Raw genomic sequence first — 20,443 nt, forward strand, 5'->3', positions numbered from 1 at the left:
AATGTTGTCGCTCTTATATTCAATCCTTCTCTGTTTTTCCATTGGTTTCTTTTTAGTCCAATGTGTGTCTCCTGTAATCGGATTCTTCCAATTATCATACGCATGCATGATCTCTTCAAAATCGTGCCCACACGCATGTATCTTTTTTCCAATCTCAATAAAATAAAATCAATGGGTAAACAAATAACTGACGCATGCCTTTACATGTAAACAGTTAGTGGTCCAATGTGTGTCTCCTGTTTCTTTCGAGAATATTATACCATCGAGGCGAATATTTGACACCTGTCAACGCTTCCAGTTGTCCGATCAAATCAGTGACATCTCTCATCGGATTCTTCCAATTGTCATACGCATGCATGACTTCTTCAAAATCGTGCCCATGCGCTCGGATCTTTTTTCCTATCTCAATAAAGTGAAACACGTGTGTAAACAGATACAGCGGCATGTTTACATTTTGGACACGATATCATTGACAAGACAGATTCAGTGGTGTCACAACAGTACACACACTTTACACACTTTATTTTTCTTTTTCTTACAAAATAATTTAGATCATGTTGACCCGCAGATAGCAAATTTGCTATTCGAGGCGGGTCAATCATCAACAAACATTATTTACAATATATAAAGAAAATTAAAAACTGAATAGTTAGATATTGTTAAATTATAAAAAGAAGCATAACTGGCAAATACATCAATAGTTGTTCAATAAAGTATAGAAGCAAATAAATTAGTACTGAAAGCAATCGGATCAATTTGTTTTAATTATGCAGTCCTTAAGTTTAGAGGAGATCTTTTCAACATCAAGACAAGAATCTTCATTATCTAGTATCTGAAATAAAGACGTTTTAATTTGTTTATTAAAGGAATGTTTTGATAACGTTTTGAATTCTTTCGGTATCTTATTCCAAATTTTGACACCAACACGCGAGAAAGCCTTTTTTTGTAGGTTAAGTCTAGAGTACTTTGTACTAAAGAGCTGCGATTTGGATGATCAAGTATTGTAGGTATGAATATGAGATGTTTTAGTAAATAGTTTCAAAATATTAATGGGAGCCCTCTGGTTGTGCACGTCAAACATAAGTTTACTTACGGCTTCATAATATAGGAACGTAACAGGCAGAATTTTTGCTTTGGCAAATAAAGGGATGGCATGCTCTCTTCGATCGGTGAAATAGATTAAGCGCAAAACTCGCTTTTGAAGAACTAAAATCTTGTTTAAATAAGCATTTGACGCATTGCCCCAGGCAAGGAGTCCATAAGTTATATAAGGTAGAATTAATGAATTGTAAATATTTACAAGGATAGTAGAGGAAACGAAGTACCTCAGCTTTGCAATCATCCCTATTGTTTTACTTATTTTTACGATAACAGAGTCAACATGGTTTTTCCATGACAAATTTTGATCAATTAAAACGCCTAGATATTTGATATAACTTTTTTGCTCTAAACTAACTCTTCGGTTTGTCTCACAATCTAAAATACCTATTTGTGGAGAAAAATGCATTTTTTTCTGACGAGGACGAAAAATTAAGAAATTTGATTTTTTTGTATTCAATGTCAACCTATTTGTAGTTAACCAGTCATGTACATTATTCAACTCTACATTAACCGTTTGCTCGATCGCCTTAAGATTCTTATCAGCATAAAGTATATTAGTATCATCCGCAAAGAGATAAAATTTTAGTTTATCAGAACAAAGGTGAATGTCATTTATGTAAAGTAAAAATAGAAGAGGTCCAAGGACTGATCCCTGGGGGACACCACAGGGGGAGATAAGTTTTGTTGATAAGTGCTCTCCAATCTGAATTGTTTGTGTTCTATTTTTTAAATATGATTGAAACCAGTCATTTATCAATCCACGGAAACCGTAAAAGTTCAATTTATCGAGTAATATTTCATGATTGACCGTATCAAATGCCTTTTTCAGGTCAATGAAGACACCGCATGAGAAGTACCGTTTATCCATATTACGTAGTATATCTTCGACAATATCAAGTACTGCATGCTCTGTGGAATGTGACTTGCGAAAGCCATACTGTGAGGAGTACAATACGTTGTTTTTGTCAATAAATTCCTTCATCCGGTAGTACAAAAGTTTTTCAAAAATCCTATTAAAATTAGACAAAAGAGATATTGGTCGATAGTTTGAAGGGTCGGTCTCGTCGTCACTTTTATATATTGGCGTTATTTTAGAAATCTTAAGTTTTGAAGGATAGACACCAAGGATAACAGATAAATTGAAAATATGAGAAAGAACTGGAGATATGATATTGCAAGAAGATTTAAGCAGTTGTGTAGGGCAGGAGTATAAGCCACAGGATTTACTATTTGGTAGGGATAATATTTCCTGTTTAACTTCTTCTGGTGTAATGGGTTTGAAAAAGAAGGAAGAATCAGGTGATTTCAATTTACCAAGATAACTCATATAGTTATCTTTCTTTGGCAATTTACTTGCTAGTAAATTACCAACATTTGCAAAATGCTTATTTAGAATATTTGGTAATCTGGAAAGATTTTGTGTTATTTGATTGTTATTGCTTGGGTCTTTCAGCTTCGTTAACACTCTGCTTTTTGTCCTTTGGTTATTTATTAATTCATTTATTACTTTCCACGTCTTTTTCATATTATTTGTATTTTTCTCAAAGAAATCATAGTAATAACGTTTTTTACTCAAACGAATAAGGTTTGTAATTTTATTTCTATAATATTTATATTTGCTGTGTATTCCATTAACATATAGCTTGTTCTTTATTTTTATTGATGTCCTTATTCCTTTTGTTATCCACGGTTTTGCAAGTTGTTTAATTTTACGTTTGGATAAAATTTTAACAGGCGCATGGTTATTCACGACTGAATTTAATTTTCTGTAGAAAGATGAGAATAGTTCATCAATATTATTTGTTTTTGAGGCAATAATAGCATCCCAGTCGATCGCGGACAAATCATTATTAAATTCCTCAGAGGAGAATTGAGAGAAGTCGCGTTTTTTAATTGTTTTCTTGACAGGTTTGTCTCGCTTAGATTTCAAAATACAAAATTGAGAAAAATGATCAGAGACATCGGTAATAATGTTTCCACTAATTAGAACTTGATCAGGATTATTAACGAAAATATTATCAATAAGAGAGGCTGAGTTATTACGTACGCGTGTTGGTTTGTCAATAGTTGGAACAAGATAAAAACTCTGTAGGGCCAGTAGGAAATCCTGACTATATGAAGATGATTCCGTCTTTAAAAGACATAGGTTAAAGTCACCCATTAAATAAAGTGTTTTCCCAGTGGAAGCCAGCTTTTCGATTGTATCATTAAAATATTCAATGAATTGATCTGGGGAGTTGTGTTGACGATAAATTATTCCACATATGACATTTTTTTGTTTCTCATGGGAAATTTCTATCCACAATGCTTGAAACGCCTCGCAAGAGACCCTTTCAAGCACTGTGTAATTAAGGTCTTCATTGATAAAAAGCGCGACGCCTCCTGACGCCAATGGTGTGGCTACGTATTCAAAAGCGTAACCTGGAATTTCAAAGCTAATATTACCAGTCGTTTTAGTTATTTTCGTTTCTGTAAGTCCAATAATATCAAACTGAAAATCCATTTCTGATAAGTAGTTGGTTTGGAGTTTTTCGAGATTGTGATTTGAACTGATGATATTGTTATGAAAAATCGAAAAGCTCGTTTCCATCACGTCTCTTATTTGGGTATTTAGGTTTTTATTAAAATTATACGGAGAGTAATAACGGCTGTAGATTTGTTGATTGAATAAGTTATTGTTGGTATTTAAACTGTCATCAAGATTTGAGTTTAGTCTGAAAAGATCAAGATCATGCAAACCATTTAGGTTTTCGAGTTGTCTCTTAGTTGGTAGCTGATTTTGGATCAGAGAGTTGTTAAATTGCCCGTGGTAGAGAGTTAAGTTGCTAGTGAAGTTATAATATGGAAGTTCTTTAAGAAAGAGTTTTCTATTTCGGTCCTGTTCTTTGTATCTTCTGGTTCGCTTTTGCATCTAAAGCGCGTTTGAAATCATATCATAGGTGAGATATTAAAAACTAACAATAATATTGTCACTGCGTTACTTATCTCTATCCTTGGGTAAATGCGTTTAAGTCCTCCATATTTGCAAATTTGCGGATCGGTGAATTCTCTGATTTCCTGAGAAATACGGAACCATTTTTCGCCCAGCAGAATTTGAAGCTGTTGGCTTCTTTGAACTTCTTTGCCTCATACAGAAGGGTTTGTAGACGAGGTGTCAGATGATCGTAAATATTGAGGTGACTCACATCAATCTCTGAAGAAAATCCTAGTTGCTGTGCTGTTATGTTCTTTATTGTCTTCCTAGACGCCATGATTTTTTCCTTTACCATCCTTCTAACAAATTTACAAACTACTGCGTCTGGTCGATTCGAGGGATTCCTTGATGGAACTCGGTGGGCAATGTCAATGTCATTTATCGAAACATCTTTCACTCCCATCTGATGAAATAGTTGAAGACACAGGTTAGCTGTCTGCTCGGTCGTCTCTTTCGCTGCCAGCAACGGTAAACCGATAACTTTGATGTTAAATTGGTAGCTGTACATTTCGAAGCCATCAATTGACTGCGAGATTCTATCGCAAGCATCTGAAATTACATTTAGCCTTGAGCTTAAACGCTTCAGTTCTTTCGATGCGTACTTTTTAAACGCTTCAAAATCATCGCATTGAGCTGAAACAAACTCAACTGATCGTTCTTTGCCCACAGTGTCACCGCCATGTTCGATGCCAGCATCATGATTGATTTCTTCACGTCGATGTCCAATTTCCTCAGTCAATTTATCCAGTTGCTTCTTGAGATCTTCAATTTCATTCCTTAACTGCTGATTTTCTTTTTTTAGTTGGTTTCCTTTACCAGTCATAATTAGGGAAACTTAATAGAATAAAATAACACAGAGCGAGAAATATGCGTCCGCTCAGCTCAGCGTCCGCTGAAATGTTCAGTGACTGCACTGAAACGTCTAGGAAGAACCCATTAAAAATTTTGAGTCATGGTTAGGCACTTCAGACGTATAACGTGGTTTCCCGTTTTTTCTTCTTGTTTGACATTTTTGCGTGAAATCCAAAAATTTCATGGAGCCTCATTTTCAACCGACTAGTCAGTTCCCGCCTAAAAATACTTACCACATGCACACAGGACTTTTTTTTTCTTCATGTGTGACTGTTATTTACGTGACATACCCAAAAAATATCTTACAGCCCCACTTTCATGGCAGTTCCCGCCTAAAAAAAAACTTCCATTCGCACAAAGGACCTTTCTTTTCTTCACGTGTGACTATTATTTGTGTGACATATCCAAAAAATATTTTACAGCCTCGCTTTCATGCCGGTCCTACATACCCCCTTTACTACTGCCATGAGAACAACTCACTAGCATCGAGGATCGAAACGTGTCAATCACGGCTGTGGAAAAAATAACCAATCACAGCGGAGCATCCAGCTTTATAAGAAGACCCGAAACCAGTAGACCTAACCTTATAGCCTGAAAAGACTAGCAGCATACAGTCGAAACGTCGCGGTTCACATCATAAGTAACACATCGTGAGACAAACGATAATATTTCATTATGATTCAAGTGAGTTGCTTTGCATGCAAACGGTTCAGCCGATAGATTTCAGACGCGCACGGAAGGAGAATTTTTCCACTTGTTGGGATTTCGCGTTTGAGATAATGAACGAACCCTTGTATTTTTCAGTTAGCTCTGAATCTGTAAGTAATCCTAACTGTCGCACTTGTTTACCATGTGCGTGTGTGGGAAATTTTCCTATTTCTTTGGTGTCCTTAGCAATGTTATCAGAAATTTACATTGGGTTGGGAAAAGTATCAGTAAATAACCGACTTAATTTTGCAACTTTATTTATTACAACTATCTCTCTCCGCCTTGCTCAAAACACTGTGACACCGCCATGTTGAAAAAGAGTCTCACCCGCGAGAGGCTGACGTAGAGTATACACCGGGCTCCTCGCGTTCGGCCCACCTTGAAAAATAGAAATTGTTTTCAGTCAAGTCTTTGGATTGCTTCTTATGGTTACAATGATCACAATCATCATCACCATCAACTTTGATTTCGAAGTGAAATTTTGAAATACGGTGTCTCAAATCTTCCGATGGCGGAGAAACGTGCGTTTGAGCGCAATGACGGCCCTATTAGTTGATTCGTCATTTTTTTCATTAAAACCTGGATTGGAGATATTTACGACATACTTTTGTTAATATTTGTGTTTCTTATTTTGGAAGATCTATGGACGTAAGGAAATATGTAGGACGTATATCTATGCACAGTAGTACCACTTGCCGATATATGTTTTTTTCAAAATAAGATCATTAAAATCTGGAATTGAGAAACAAGGATAATTTAGCGATGCCGATAAAGCATAGCCTCGTGGAGGTTTTGCTACTGCGCGCACTTGCTTGATTTAGCTGATACAGATGATATACCCACGACTGAGACTGAAAAAATAGGCCTTATGTAGGAAATCTCTTAGCCCAACGTTGGTTATCGTTTTGCATTTTTCTGAACAGCCTCATTAGCGAAATACGAGTTAATCCCAGCTATTGTTTTTACTAGTTTCAAAAGAGCACATCATTTTCGCCCCAAGGGGTGAATAAGGTTCATTAGCGAAAAATAGCCAACCAACTAGATTCATTTTTTGAAATCACCAAGTACCAATTATCATATAGAGATATGCAGTTAGCGTTTGGGTGGGAGGGCCAGACTGGGGAATGTTAAGCTTGAGGTCATAAAAAAAGGGCAGAGCGTACGTAAGTCTATACATTATGACCGAGAACCAATTACTTTCCTGATCGGCCCGATCTAACTTAGTTGATAACCATTTTGTCATATGAACGCCGCAGTTGCTATTTGTCAAATTTGTTTCTTGAAAAATATGTTATCATTAAATCTCAGATTGAGGCCGATGGTGCAGAGAGGGCCTGAGAAGAAGTCTGGTTTCATTGCACGGCACGGCGAGAAGAGAAAAGAAAGGAAGAAGGAGAAACAGCGGCGGTCATCAGATAAAATGCTAATTGCTGAGTAAGTAATGTATTCGTCTGACGAGGCGTATGTGGACAAACAGCTCGTGTCCAGGCCATTATGAGCGCCCTAGAAGATGCACGTGAGAAAGAAATAGAAAAGAACAAAGATAATGGTACCATGGGCTTCAGAATGAAAAGATCGTGAACGCCCTTTTATTCAGTTACACAAAATTAGGCCACAGAAAATAGATTTCGAAAATATTAATGGAAAAACAAAAAATGAAAACCAGCAAAACGATTTAAAAGTAGTAACAATTGCTAGCAGTGCTAAACGCGCATGGGAGATTCCGCCGCTCCAACTGTTCTGAAAACTAAGTGCATCTAAAAATTTAGGTGACCACGCCAACTAAGTATGAAATAAGTTTAAACGAGCAATAAGCGAAATGAAAAGTAGACTTGTAAAGCCTTCCACGGCTTACTTCTGCAGTGCTAGACCCAGGACAGAGGAAACAGCCAACAAGATGATGTTGGCAGTGAAATATGAGCTTGCGTTACATCCGTCCTCAGAACAGCAGCTAACCTCGCATTGGTAGTCCGGAATATCTCTCGATTGTTGATCACAAAGGGCCCTATTGGTGTCACAGTACGATTGGTCACCACATCTAATATCAAGCATGGCATCGTAGTGTTTCCTTTTAGACCAAATTCTGTAGCATCTATCGCCGTCCAAACAGTCGTATAAAAAGTTGGCTTCGTTTTCATCCATCTTGCTCTTCTTACAGTCGTCTTCAGTATACGTGCAGAAATAACATTTTAAAGCAAAAGCTGACGAAATAAAAAAAAAGAAAATGATAAAAAAATGTGTACAGATAGCACGCTACTTACATTGTTCTCTCTGAGATTTAAAGACCCACTACAAACGTGCTATTCACTCTTTTATAGCAAGCGGAAAGTAGCGAGCGTTCCATGGGTGTCTTCTTTTATAGATTCCACTGTTTGTGTCTATTCTTTGATGCAGCTCTCATAAATTTTTTTTAACATTTATTTTGCGCTTGAGAATGCGACGTCAAAGCAAAATGTCCATTGAAGAGAATTGAATGAATGTAAACCCTGGGAGGTGAGTGGGGGAAGAATTCAATTATTTTAATCAATCAGTTGGAAATTATAACTTTATAGTTTCATAATCAAAAAAGATGGATAAATTTCCACGTCTAGCAAACAGGTACTCAAATCTAGTGTTCTGGATGCTCCCTTTGGTAAGCCGACAACTTGAGACATAGATATATCAATCCAACGACCCCGTGTATCTTCAAAATTGACAATTCTAGAACGGTTTGCAATATTTTTATTTGTTAGCTTCAAATTTAAAGTAATTTCAGACGCCTTGGGGCTGTCTTTGAAAAGAATCTGATAAAAAATTGTTTCTGGAATAATCAATTCACCTCCACTTTTAAAACCGAAATGTGACGCAGCCGACGTTATTGTACTGTTTACATGAGATAAGTTTAACGGTTTTTTCGTTAATTATTGTGCTCCAAATTGTTACCATAATAGTATTTAGAGAAAACTTACCATCTCTCTTATTTCTATCTATAATAGTATTTGCTACGAATTATAATATAGTTATTTAATCTATTTATATTGGCGTAATGTATATTTTTAGACACAGGATTTTAGATGTTGAAGGGATTATTGTCAGTTTAGGAAGAAGAATTATACTTAGGCTGTGATCACTAAACGTATTAGTTGATGGTCTTGAAACTGTCTCCATACCACTTGTAATAGATATTTGGACTGTTGAAATGTCAATTGAAGAAGGAACATACAGTTCAAATACGACAATATACTTACTAGTTGCAAGAGGGTACATATTCAGACCTACACGACTGCTGTAAAACTGCACATTCAATGCGCCACCGGCTAACTTGCATACAATTTTGCATAAAATAATTTTGTATAAAAATTTTCTATAGTGTATTAAAGAAGATCAAGTTAAGCGGTAATCCAAACCACATTCATATATCCCCAATATTTCAAAGAACAAACAGAAAAGAGCGGTTAGCAAGGGTTTTGATTGTTCAAATAATGTTTACGCTTCTGTGTACGGTGCAATTGGAGAAGACAGACTGCGGAGAACTTGCAAAAATATTCTAACTTCATCTTGTTTACGGATGGCTCAGTAGGACTTCTATAGGGCAAGCACGCACGCTATGTTATAAAAGATATTTGGACTGTTGAAATCTCAATTGATGAAGGAAAATACAGTTCAAAAACGGCAGTATATTCACAAGTTGCAAAAAGATACATATTCAGACCTACACGACTGCTATGCGCCACCAGCTAATATGCATACAATTTTGCATAAAATAATTTCGCATAAAATTTTCTTTAGTGTCCTAAAGAAGATCAAGTTAAGCGATAATCCAAACCACATTCATACATCCCCAAAATTTCAAAGAACAAACAGAAAAGAGCGCTAGGACTGAGTTATGATTCTGAACAAATCAAGTCGAACCTAAATCAGAATCCATCCATAGCACAGAAATCATTTGGAAACAATGAAAACTAACTGAGACCTGAATGATTTTCAACGCGGATTTCTTCTCCTAGTTCAACTTAAGATTATATATTTTCATACTAAAACATAAACGAAAGCTGTTACATGCATTTTCAAGGATTACTGTACGGTTGACGAGAAGAAAGGCTGTCATGCTGGCGGCCGAAGCCAACGAAAATACTTGACGGTTAGTTGGCGGCCGTTTAATATGTTTCAATGTCGCATCATTCAGCGATGCTTTTAATAAGACACAACATTTCCTGTGCGATAAATCTACCTTTCAAATTCCAAAGTTAAACAGTACTTACCATGTGCAGCCATCAGAACGACAACGGCCAGAGTGAACAGCAAACGATTCATTTTTGAGGCTCCTATTTGCGTCGAAGTTGAACTCTTCGTGCTTTACCGAACATGTACAGCCACGCCAAATTTATGCATAGTTAAAAAGCTAATAGACAATTACAAGAAAAGCCTTTCCTATGAATGTAGTAAACCTAAAAATGAATAACTCGCCTAAATAGGTTCTTTTCAAATAAGTAAGCGGTATAATAGCAAGCGATGCACTGTGGAAGTAAGGTTAGGTATTTTTATAGAGAATTTGACTGTATTTTTATTCCTAAGAGCAGTCGTAAATATTTCCATACAAACTTTTATGATTTCGCCATGACGGTTATTTCGCAAGATGATCATCTCACAGTTGGAGCTTGGGCCCGCTGTTAATAACACCCAGTATTTGAATTCAACCGAGCTTACCAATCTCTGCTATAAACATTTCTCGTTCATATAATAACTGAAAAGAAATTATACAGAGACAAGCGTACAGTTTTGATGTTCAAGAACCAAGAGCGTAAAACTCATATCTTTTCGCCAACGTGTAACATCCTATATCATAACACAAGGTGGCACAATGCTCTACTGCCTTAGCTTGTATGCACAACTCACAATAAGTTACATGTTATGTACTTATTGACTGAGTGGGAAAGCCGGACAGGATAATTTTTGGCTTGAGGTCATGACGTACGAGCCTCGCTCAGTGATTTCATATCACTTCCTTATGGCGGCCGAACTGAATGGGTTACTTTCAAATTGAATGACTCATTATGTAATGGCTCAAAAAACCGAATCACTCAGTATTGAATGATTCACTCTTACTATCTAGGGGCCCACCGCGTATTGAATGCCGAGCCGAACGCGAGGAGCCTGGTTTGTACTCGGCGCCAGTCTATCGCAGACGAGATTTATTTAAAATTTGGTAGTGTCGCAGTGTTTAGGATATTCCCGTGTTATGTGTATTCCCGTTCTCAAAACTCTTGTGTTTTCGGTTTCCCCTCTGGAGTTAGCCAGAGAGTGGGGCAAGTCACATGGCACCCTCTTTTGACTTGGTCGTGGACCAAAAATAGATTCTTGCAGTCGTCAGAAAATTTTCATCCAAAGTTAATTCTCGCACTTGAGGTTGTGGTAGGTGAAGAAGTGTCCTGTTTTTTTTTTTTTTTAAAGCATTGGATTGAAGTTAAGTCTATTGATCGTGATCCTCGCTGGTACGTCAAAGAGGCAATCTCATAACACTTCACCCTAACAAAATCAACAGGGACAGTAGAATGGAAATTCCTGAAGCGTGGATGTCCACGACCAAAAAAAACAACAACCGGAGAGCTGCACGACAACGGACCGTCAAGGGAACAACTCACTAGCATCGAGAGACGAAACGCGTCAATCACGGCTGTGGAAAAACCAACCAATCACAGCGGAGCATCCAGCTTTCTAAGAAGACCCGAAACCAGTAGACCTTATAGCCTGATAAGACTAGCAGTATTCAGTCGAAACGTCGCGATTCACATCGTAAGTAACACATCGTGAGACAAACGATAATACTTTATTATTATTCAAGTGAGTTGCATTGCATGCAAACAGTTCAGGCGATCGATTCCAGACGCGCACAGAAGGAGAAGTTTTCCACTTGTTGGGATTTCGCGTTTGAGATAATGACCGAGCTCTTGTATTTTTCAGTTAGCTCTAAGTCTGTAAGGAATCATAACTGTCGCACTTATTTACCATGTGCATTTGTGGGAAATTTTCCTATTTCTTTAGTGACCTTAGCAATGTTATCAGAAATTTATTACGAGTTAGGACAAGTATCAGTAAATAACCGACTTAATTTTGCAACTTTACTGATTATAAATATCTCTCTCCGCCTGCTCAAAACACTGTGACAACGCCATGTTGAAAAGGAGTCTCACCCGCGAGAGGCTGGCGTAGAGTATACACCGGGCTCCTCGCGTTCGGCCCAGCATTCGATGCGCGTGTGCCCTTCGATAGTGACCATTAACTATTCATTCAATTTGGTACTATTATGTTTGACACAATCCACCCGCCATACTTCTTGGCGCGTGTAGTTTTTTACTCCTGTGAAACAACTTGGTACTGGCCTTCAATCACGATGTCTAACTGCCATTTTAATCTCGCCAACGTTTGCACATGCGCAGCAATTTGAAATCTCCCGTTTGCTCGAAATTGACGATGTTTTGATGAAATTCTAAGCAAAACTGACATTGTAATTCATGAGGAATTACACCAAATAATTTTTAGGGGATAATCAATGGTATTTGCGGAGTTTTCAATTGAGCCGTCTTACGACACGAAAATGTATACGCACCACAAACGTGACTTAAAAAATAATTTTTAGTTTTCTAAGATATCGCCTTGAAAAATAGAAATTGTTTTCAGTCAAGTCTTTCGATTGCTTCTTATGGTTACAATGGTTACAGTCACCATCACCATCAACTTATTTGATTTCGAAGTGAAATTTTGAAATACGGTGTCTCAAATCTTCCGATGGCGGAGAAACGTGCGTTTGAAAATCTGGATTGGAGATATTTACGACATATGTTTGTTAATATTTGTGTTTCTTATTTTGGAAGATCTTTGGACGTAAGGAAATACGTAGGACGTATATCTATGTACAGTAGTACCACTTGCCGATAAATGTTTTTTTCAAAATAAAATCATTAAAATATGGAATTGAGAAACAAGGATAGTTTAGCGATGCCGATAAAGCATAGCCTCGTGAAGGTTTTGCTACTGCGTGCACTTGCTTGATTTAGTTGATGCGGACGATATACCCACGACTAAGACTGAAAAAACAGGCCTTATATAGGAAATCTCTTAGCCTAACAGCCTCATTAGCGAAATGCGAGTTAATCCCAGCTATTGTTTTTACTAGTTTTAAAAGAGCGCATTATTTTCGCCCCAAGGAGTGAATAAGGTTCATTAGCGAAAAATAGCCAACCAATTAGATTAATTTTTTGAAATCACCAAGTACCAATTATCATATAGAGATATGCAGTTAGCGATTGGGTGGGAGGGCCAGACAGGGGAATGTTAAGCTTGAGGTCATGAAAAAAGGGCAGAGCGTACGTAGGTCTATACATTATGACCGAGAACCAATTACTTTCCTAATCGGCCCGATCCAACTTAGTTGATAACCATTTTGTCATATGAACGCCGCAGTTGCTATTTGTCCACTTTGCTTCTTGAAAAAATATGTTATTATTAAATCTCAGATTGAGCGGGCTGATGGTGCAGAGAGGGCCTGAGAAGAAGTCTTGTTTCATCGCACGGCGCGGCGAGAAGAGAAAAGAAAGGAAGAAGGAGAAACAGCGGCGGTCATCAGATAAAATGCTAGTTGCTGAGTAAGTAATGTATTCGTCTGACGAGGCGTGTGTGGACAAATAGCTCGTGTCCAGGCCATTACGAGCGCCCTAGACAATGCACTTGAGAAAGAAATAGAAAAGAACAAGGATAATAGTACCATGGGCTTCAGAGTGAAACGATCGCGAACGCTCTTTTATTCAGTCACACAAAATTAAGCCACAGAAAATAGATTTCGAACATTTTAATGGAAAAACAAAAAGTGAAAACTAGCAAAGTGATTAAAAAGTAGTAACAATTGCCAGCAGTGCTATAAATGTGCACGGGAGATTCCGCTGCTCCAACTGTTCTGAAAACTGAGTGCATCTAAAACTTTAGGTGACCACGCCAACTGAGTATAAAATAAGTTTAAACGAGCAATAAGCGAAATGAAAAGTAGACTTTTAAAGCCTTCCACGGCTTACTTCAGCAGTGCTAGGCCCAGGACAGAGTAAACGGCCAACAGGATGATGTTGGCAGCTAAACGGGAGCTTGCGTTACATCCGTCTTCAGAACAGCAGCCAATCGCACAATGGTAGTCCTTCAGAGTATCCTTCAATTTATCACAAGCGGACTTTTCGGCGTCACAGAGCGTTTGGTAAGTGCATCCACTCGAAACCAAGGCATCGTCATCTTTGCTTTGAGACCAAGGTCTGACGCATTTATCGCCGACAAAACACGTTTTTAAAAAGTTGGCTTTGTTTTTTTCCAACTTGCTCTTCTTACAATCGTCTTCAGTACCCTTGCAGACAACATTTTAAAGCAAAAGCTGACGAATTAAAAAAGAAAATGATTAAAAAAAAATTGTACAGATAACACGTTACTTACACTGTTCTCTCTGAGGTTTAAAGAACTACAACAAATGCACTATTCACTCTTTAAAAGCAAGCAGAAAGTAGCGAGCGTTGCATGGGTGTCCACTTTTATAGATTCCACTATTTGTGTGTACTCTTTGATGCAGCTCTCATAAAATTTTTGAACATTTATCTTACGCTTGAGAATGCGACGTCAAAGCAAAATGTCCACTGATGTGAATTGAATGAATTTAAACCCTAGGAGGTGAGTGAGGGAGGAATTCGATCATTTTAATCAATCAGTTGAAGATTATAATTTTATAGTTTCATAGTAAAAAATGATGAATAAATTTCTCCGTCTAGAAAACCGATACTCAAATCTAGTGTTATAGATGTTCCCTTTTTTTAAGCCGACAACTTGAGACATAGATATATCACTCCAACGACCCCGTGTATCTTCAAAATTAACAATTCTAGAACGGTTTGTAACATTTTTATTTGTTAGCTTCAAATTTAAAGTAATTTCAGACGCCTTGGAGCTTTCTTTGAAAAAAATCCGATATAAACCTGTTTCTGGAATAATCAATTCACCTCCATTTTTAAAACCGAAATGTGACGCATCCGACGTTACTGTACTGTTTGCATGAGATAAGTTTAACAGTTTTTTCGTTTATTATTGTGCTCCAAATTGTTACCATAATTGTATTTAGAGAAAACTTACGTTCTCTTATTTCTATCTATAATAGTATTTGCTACGCTTTATAATAGATTTATTTAAAGTATTTATATCGGTGTCATGTATCTTTTTAGACAAAGGATTTTAATTGTTGACAGGATTATTGTATTTATGAAGATGAATTATACAAGGCTGTGATCACTAAACGTATCAGTTTGCGGTCTTGAAACTGTCTCCATACTACTGGTAGTGGATATTTGGACTATTGAAATGTCAATTGATGAAGGAAAATATTGTTCAAAAACGACAGTATATTCACTAGTTGCATAAGATAATTTTGCAGAAATGAGTGATTTTAGAATGCTTTCATTAAATGTTAGAGGCTTGAGCAATTTTAAGAAACGACGCGCAATTTTTGCATGGTGCAGAAAACAAAATGCAAATATTATTTTCCTTCAAGAAACGCATTCAACTGGAAACAATGAGAAACAATGGAAAGCTGAATGGGGTGCCCCTCTGGAGCTCGCTCATGGGAGTAGTGGTTCAAGGGGTGTTGCAATACTCTTTCGAAAGGGGTTTGATTGCAAGATAATTAAAAAAGTCATTGATCCCAATGGGAGATATATTAGTATTGAAGTTCAAATCAATGATGAAAAATATTTTTTAGTGAATGTTTACGGTCCAAACAATGATAATCAAGCTGTGCAATTATACGATCATTTAATTGACGTTCTAAGGAAAGAAGGTCTCGCTTATGAAGATAAAATAATAATAGGTGGTGACTTCAATTGTCCCATTAATCCGCTACTGGACAAAAAAGGTGGGATACTGGTATTAAGGAAGAAAGTTGTTGAACGCATTGAAGAATTACAAACAACATTTAATTTGCATGATGTATGGCGTGTAAAAAATCCCCAAGCAAAAAGCTTTACATGGTCCCAAAAATCTCCATTTATTTTTTGTAGATTAGATTATTGGCTCATCTCAAATTCACTTCAGGACTTGATTAAAGATGTCAACATCATTGCAGCAATAAGGTCTGATCACTCAGCAATTTTCTTACATCTACAGGAAATCGAAGAATGTCAGCGAGGCCCGGGGTTTTGGAAAATGAATACTTCCTTATTGACTGATGAAAATTTTGTTCAAAAGATGAAAGAAAAGCTAGACCAATGGAAAAAAGAGGGGGAGGAATTTTCAGATGTGAGAGTTGCTTGGGATTGGATTAAATATAAAGTCAGACTCTTTTGCATAAATTACTCAAAAGAAGTAGCTAAGACCAAAAGGGAGAGAGAAGAAATGCTGCAAAGAAAATTGCAAATTGCTCAAGCACAGTTTCAGCAGGCCCCCTGCGAGGAGGTCGAAAAAATTCTTGATGAATGCAAAGCGGACTTGGAAAATTTTTATGAGGAAAAGGCTAATGGATTAATTGTGCGTGCCAGGGCGAGGTGGCATGAATACGGAGAAAAGAGTACTAAATATTTTTTGAGTTTAGAAAAGAGAAATTACACCAGGAAACACATAAGAAAGCTCTGTTTAAGCGGAGTCGTTACTAAAAACTATCAAAAAATATTGGATTCCGCTACGGAGTATTACAAGAACTTATATAGTAGCAAATTGAAGGTAGACCAATCTGACTCATTACATCACTTTCTTGGAAATTCGAATATTCCACGACTATCGCAAGAGGAAAGATTAAGCTGCGAGGGTCAAATAACCATAGAGGAATGTGTTAAAGCACTTGATACCTTTGACACGGGGAAGACGCCTGGAAATGATGGAATTCCTTTTGAATTTTATAAAATTTTCTGGAATTCTGTTGGTGAATTAATGACTGAAGTTTTTAATCATTGTTTTGAGCTAGGGCAAATGTCAAATTCTCAAAAGCAGGCGATCATCACCTTGATCGACAAAAAGGGAAGGGACAGGATGTTTTTGGAAAATTGGAGACCAATCTCGTTGATTAATGTCGACTCAAAAATCGCAACTAAGGTCATCGCAAATAGAATAAAAAATGTTCTTCCCTCTGTAATCCATGCAAATCAATCCGGTTTTATGAAGGGTAGGTTTATTGGGGAAACAGCTCGTTCAATCTCAGACATTATCGCTCATACTGAATCACTACAGTTACCAGGTGTTTTACTGTTTATTGATTTTGAAAAAGCTTTTGACTCCATAGAACATGAATTTCTTTATAAAGCATTAGAGTGTTTTAATTTCGGACCCTCCTTCATGAAGTGGATTCAAACGTTTTACAATAACCTCTCAGGTTGTGTTCTTAATAATGGTTTTTTCTCTTCTCCTTTTCAACTAAAAAGGGGTGTTAGGCAGGGAGACCCTCTGTCGCCTTATTTATTTTTAATTGCCATTGAAATTATGGCGATATCTATAAGAACAAATGAGAATATTGAAGGCATAAAAATCGGGGAAGATGAAACTAGGTCTCTGTTGTACGCCGACGACATGACAGCTACTCTAGCAAATATTTCATCAGTCGAAAAAGTAATACAAATCCTTAATGACTTCGAAAAATGTTCTGGCTTAAAAATGAACCTTTCTAAAACCAAAGCTATGTGGGTTGGAAAAAACAAAAATTCTTTAGAAACACCTCTGGACCTTGAGTGGTGTACAGGTGTTAAGACCCTAGGTATTCACTTCTCCTGTGATCAAGAACAAGTTATAAAACAAAATTTCCAGGATAGATTAAATGAAGTTCAAAAAATGATTAATTTATGGAAACTCAGAGGTCTCTCCCTATTTGGCAAAGTAACAATAATTAAATCTTTCCTAATCCCAAAATTATTATATGTTTCCTCAATAATAGAAACCCCACCCGAAATTATTAAACAGATGGAGAAAATGATCTACAAATTTTTGTGGAAAGGCCCTGATAAAGTCACAAGGCTTTCTGTGATAAATACTTTAGAGAATGGTGGACTGAATCTCACAGACCTTGAGCTACATATTAAAGCATTAAGATTGTCCTGGATTCCGCGTCTCATAGATGAGAAGGAAGGGCCCTGGATTTCTTATCTCAAATACAACTTAAAAAAATACGGAGGATGTTTTCTTTTTAGATGTAACTATGATGTAAATGATCTTGACTTAAGTCTTAGTAAGTTTTACTTACAGCTTCTAAGATGGTGGGCGGATTTTAGATGCTCCTTTTCTGATGTGAATTATTCTCAAAATGTAATTTGGAATAATAAGGATATACGAATTAATAATAAACCTGTTTTTTATAAAACATACTTTGACAAGGGCATAACTTATTTGAATGATTTACAGTTCGATGTTGACAATATGCGTTCTTATGAATTCTTTAAGCAAAAAGGACTTAACACTAATTTCCTGACTTGGACAGCCTTGAGATCTTCTATTATTAATATGAAATCAAAAAGCTCCTGCCCCATCCCCACAGCGGGTAATCTCGATCCTATGAATTTTGATTATAAGTCTAAATCTTTTAATGCATATACTGCAAAGTGTAAACAGTTTTACTCTACGATGATAACAAGTAAAGCGAGAATCCCGAATGGCTTTAAAAAGTTGACAGCGGATTTTGAGCTTTCAAATGCGCAGGAAGTTTTCTCTATTCCTTATCTTGTTGCGAGCGAAACGTATGTTTGGTCGTTTCAATACAGAGTATTGAATTTCATTTTGTTTACAAACGATAAATTGTTCAAAATAGGGTTAAGTGATTCGGACAAGTGTTCTTTTTGTGGAACCTATACGGAAGATCTGTACCACCTATTCTTTAACTGCTCCTTTGTGCAAGCTTTTTGGAACGTATTTACAGTCTGGTGGTTTGATCTTAGTGGCGAATATTTAATTTTGTCTTTAAAAGATATTATGGTTGGCTTACTTCAGAGGAATGATCTGTTAAATTATTTGATAATTTTAGGGAAATTGACTATTTGGGAATGTAGAAAAAATAACACCTCTCCAATATTTAGATTGTTTTTGCACAAGGTTGAAGTTAAAAAACAAGTTGAAAAAATAATTGCTATAAGAAACAGAAAGCTTCGCGATTTTCAAATTAGATGGGAATTTCTCATATAATTTTGTGTTTGCCCTTTTTTTAAGGAAAAGAATGGAAGACCAATGCATAAACTTAGATCTCATATTCTTCCTTGTTTATTAGTTTATTGTAGTTTATTTTTGTTAGAGAATTAACTGGGCGTCGCCATCGCCGGTATGTGTCACTGTGCAATGTTAAAAGAAAATAGTACTTTTTGTATGTAATGGCATAATTAGTAGATTGTGTTGTTAATAGAGCTGGATACTGTAAGTAGTGTAATTATTAGTGACTGTAAGTAGTGTAATTATTAGTGACTGTAAGTAGTGTAATTATTAGTGACTGTAAGTAGAGTAATGTAAATAAGCATTGTAATTAGTGTAAGTGGTGTTTCATATTGTATTGTAAGCATTGTGTTTGTAATTTTAAAAAAAAAAAACTACCTTGTTGGTAGTTTATTTTGCAGGTCTTTAAAAAAAAAAAAAAAAAAAAAAAAGAAAAGATAATTTTGCACAAAATTTTCTATAGTGTATTAAAGAAGATCAAGTTAAGCGGTAATCCAAACCACATTCATACATCCCCAAAATTTCAAAGAACAAACAGAAAAGAGGGTTAGGACTGAGTTATGATTCTGAACAAATCAAGTCGAGCCTAAATCAGAGTCCATCCATAGCACAGAAATCATTTGGAAACAATGAAAACTAACTGAGACCTGAATGATTTTCAACGCGGATTTCTTCTCCTGGTTCAACTTAAGATTATATATTTTCATACCAAAACATAAACAAAAGCTGTTACATGCATTTTCAAGGATTACTGTACGGTTGATGGAAAGAAAGCCTGTCATGCTGGCGGCCGAAGCCAACGAAGATACTTGACGGTTATTTTGCGGCAGTATAATATGTTTCAGTGTCGCATCATTCCGCGATGCTTTTAATAAGACACAACATTTCCTGTGCGATAAATCTACCTTTCAAATTCCAAAGTTGTACAGTACTTACCATGTGCAGCCATCAGAACGACAACGGTCAGAGTGAACAGCAAACGATCCATTTTTGAGGCTCCTAACTTTTGTTGAAGTTGAACTCCTCGTGCTTCACCGAACAGGTGCAGCCACGCCAAATTTATGCACGCTAAATTTATTATGGTCACTACGGGTGTATAAAAGGTAACAGACAAACATAAATGGTCGGGGGTGGGGGAGGGGGGGTATATACCACCCCTGTGTTCCTACCCACAAATCATTAAATTAAATGTTATTGGTGTCATTACGTTACTTGGTGTCATTACGTCCCTGAATAGGAGCACTAAACGTCATACACCTGTTTATCTTGATCAGATTTGGAATGATGAGTGCTCATCTTCAAAAACTGAAGGTTTTTCACAGAAGTAATCCACAAACTGTACGCATGGTTGTAATTCATGGACTCCTGGTTCAAGTCTTGTTAATTTGTGATCCTTAACAACGCGCCAGCGAGTCATTAGCGTGTCAATTTGCCATAGTACCCACAGGTGGCTTAAGCTTCAGCTGTGAGATGATCATTTTGCGAAATAACAGTCATGGGGAAATTATAAGCAAAGCCCTTCCTATGTATGTAGTAAACCTAAAAATGACTAACTCGCCAAAATAGGTTCTTTTCAACATAGTAAGCGGTCAGATAGCAAGCAATGTGCTGTGGAGGTAAGGTTAGGTATTTTTT

The 20,443-nt window shown here is 36.7% G+C and overlaps 2 protein-coding genes across 2 annotated transcripts; both read right to left on the reverse strand.

The window, feature by feature from the left end:
• Positions 1-4,088: 4,088 nt before the first annotated feature.
• On the reverse strand, positions 4,089-4,898 carry LOC149039555 (uncharacterized). Its single transcript, XM_089183120.1, has one exon. It carries the CDS (start codon positions 4,896-4,898, stop codon positions 4,089-4,091), a length of 810 nt encoding a protein of 269 aa, XP_089039246.1.
• Positions 4,899-7,179: 2,281 nt separating this feature from the next.
• LOC149039556 (uncharacterized) lies at positions 7,180-10,032 on the reverse strand. The gene is made up of 2 exons (XM_089181705.1): positions 9,877-10,032; positions 7,180-7,836 (listed from the first exon to the last, which is right to left on the reverse strand). The coding sequence occupies exons 1-2, from the start codon at positions 9,926-9,928 to the stop codon at positions 7,487-7,489; spliced, it is 402 nt and encodes a 133-aa protein (XP_089037831.1). The 5' UTR covers positions 9,929-10,032; the 3' UTR covers positions 7,180-7,486.
• Positions 10,033-20,443: the final 10,411 nt, after the last annotated feature.

This window comes from Pocillopora damicornis, chromosome 9 (assembly GCF_964200805.1).
Source record: "Pocillopora damicornis chromosome 9, jaPocDami1.2, whole genome shotgun sequence".
NCBI classification, from domain to species: Eukaryota; Metazoa; Cnidaria; class Anthozoa; order Scleractinia; family Pocilloporidae; genus Pocillopora; species Pocillopora damicornis.

Bases quoted from the DNA above. Each gene is read 5' to 3' on its own strand.
- LOC149039556 (XM_089181705.1), bottom strand. From the start codon at position 9,928: ATGAATCGTTTGCTGTTCACTCTGGCCGTTGTCGTTCTGATGGCTGCA. The intron at 7,837-9,876 runs GTAAGTACTGTT...TTATTTCGTCAG, and splicing joins CGTTCTGATGGCTGCACATG to CTTTTGCTTTAAAATGTTAT.
- LOC149039555 (XM_089183120.1), bottom strand. From the start codon at position 4,898: ATGACTGGTAAAGGAAACCAACTAAAAAAAGAAAATCAGCAGTTAAGG.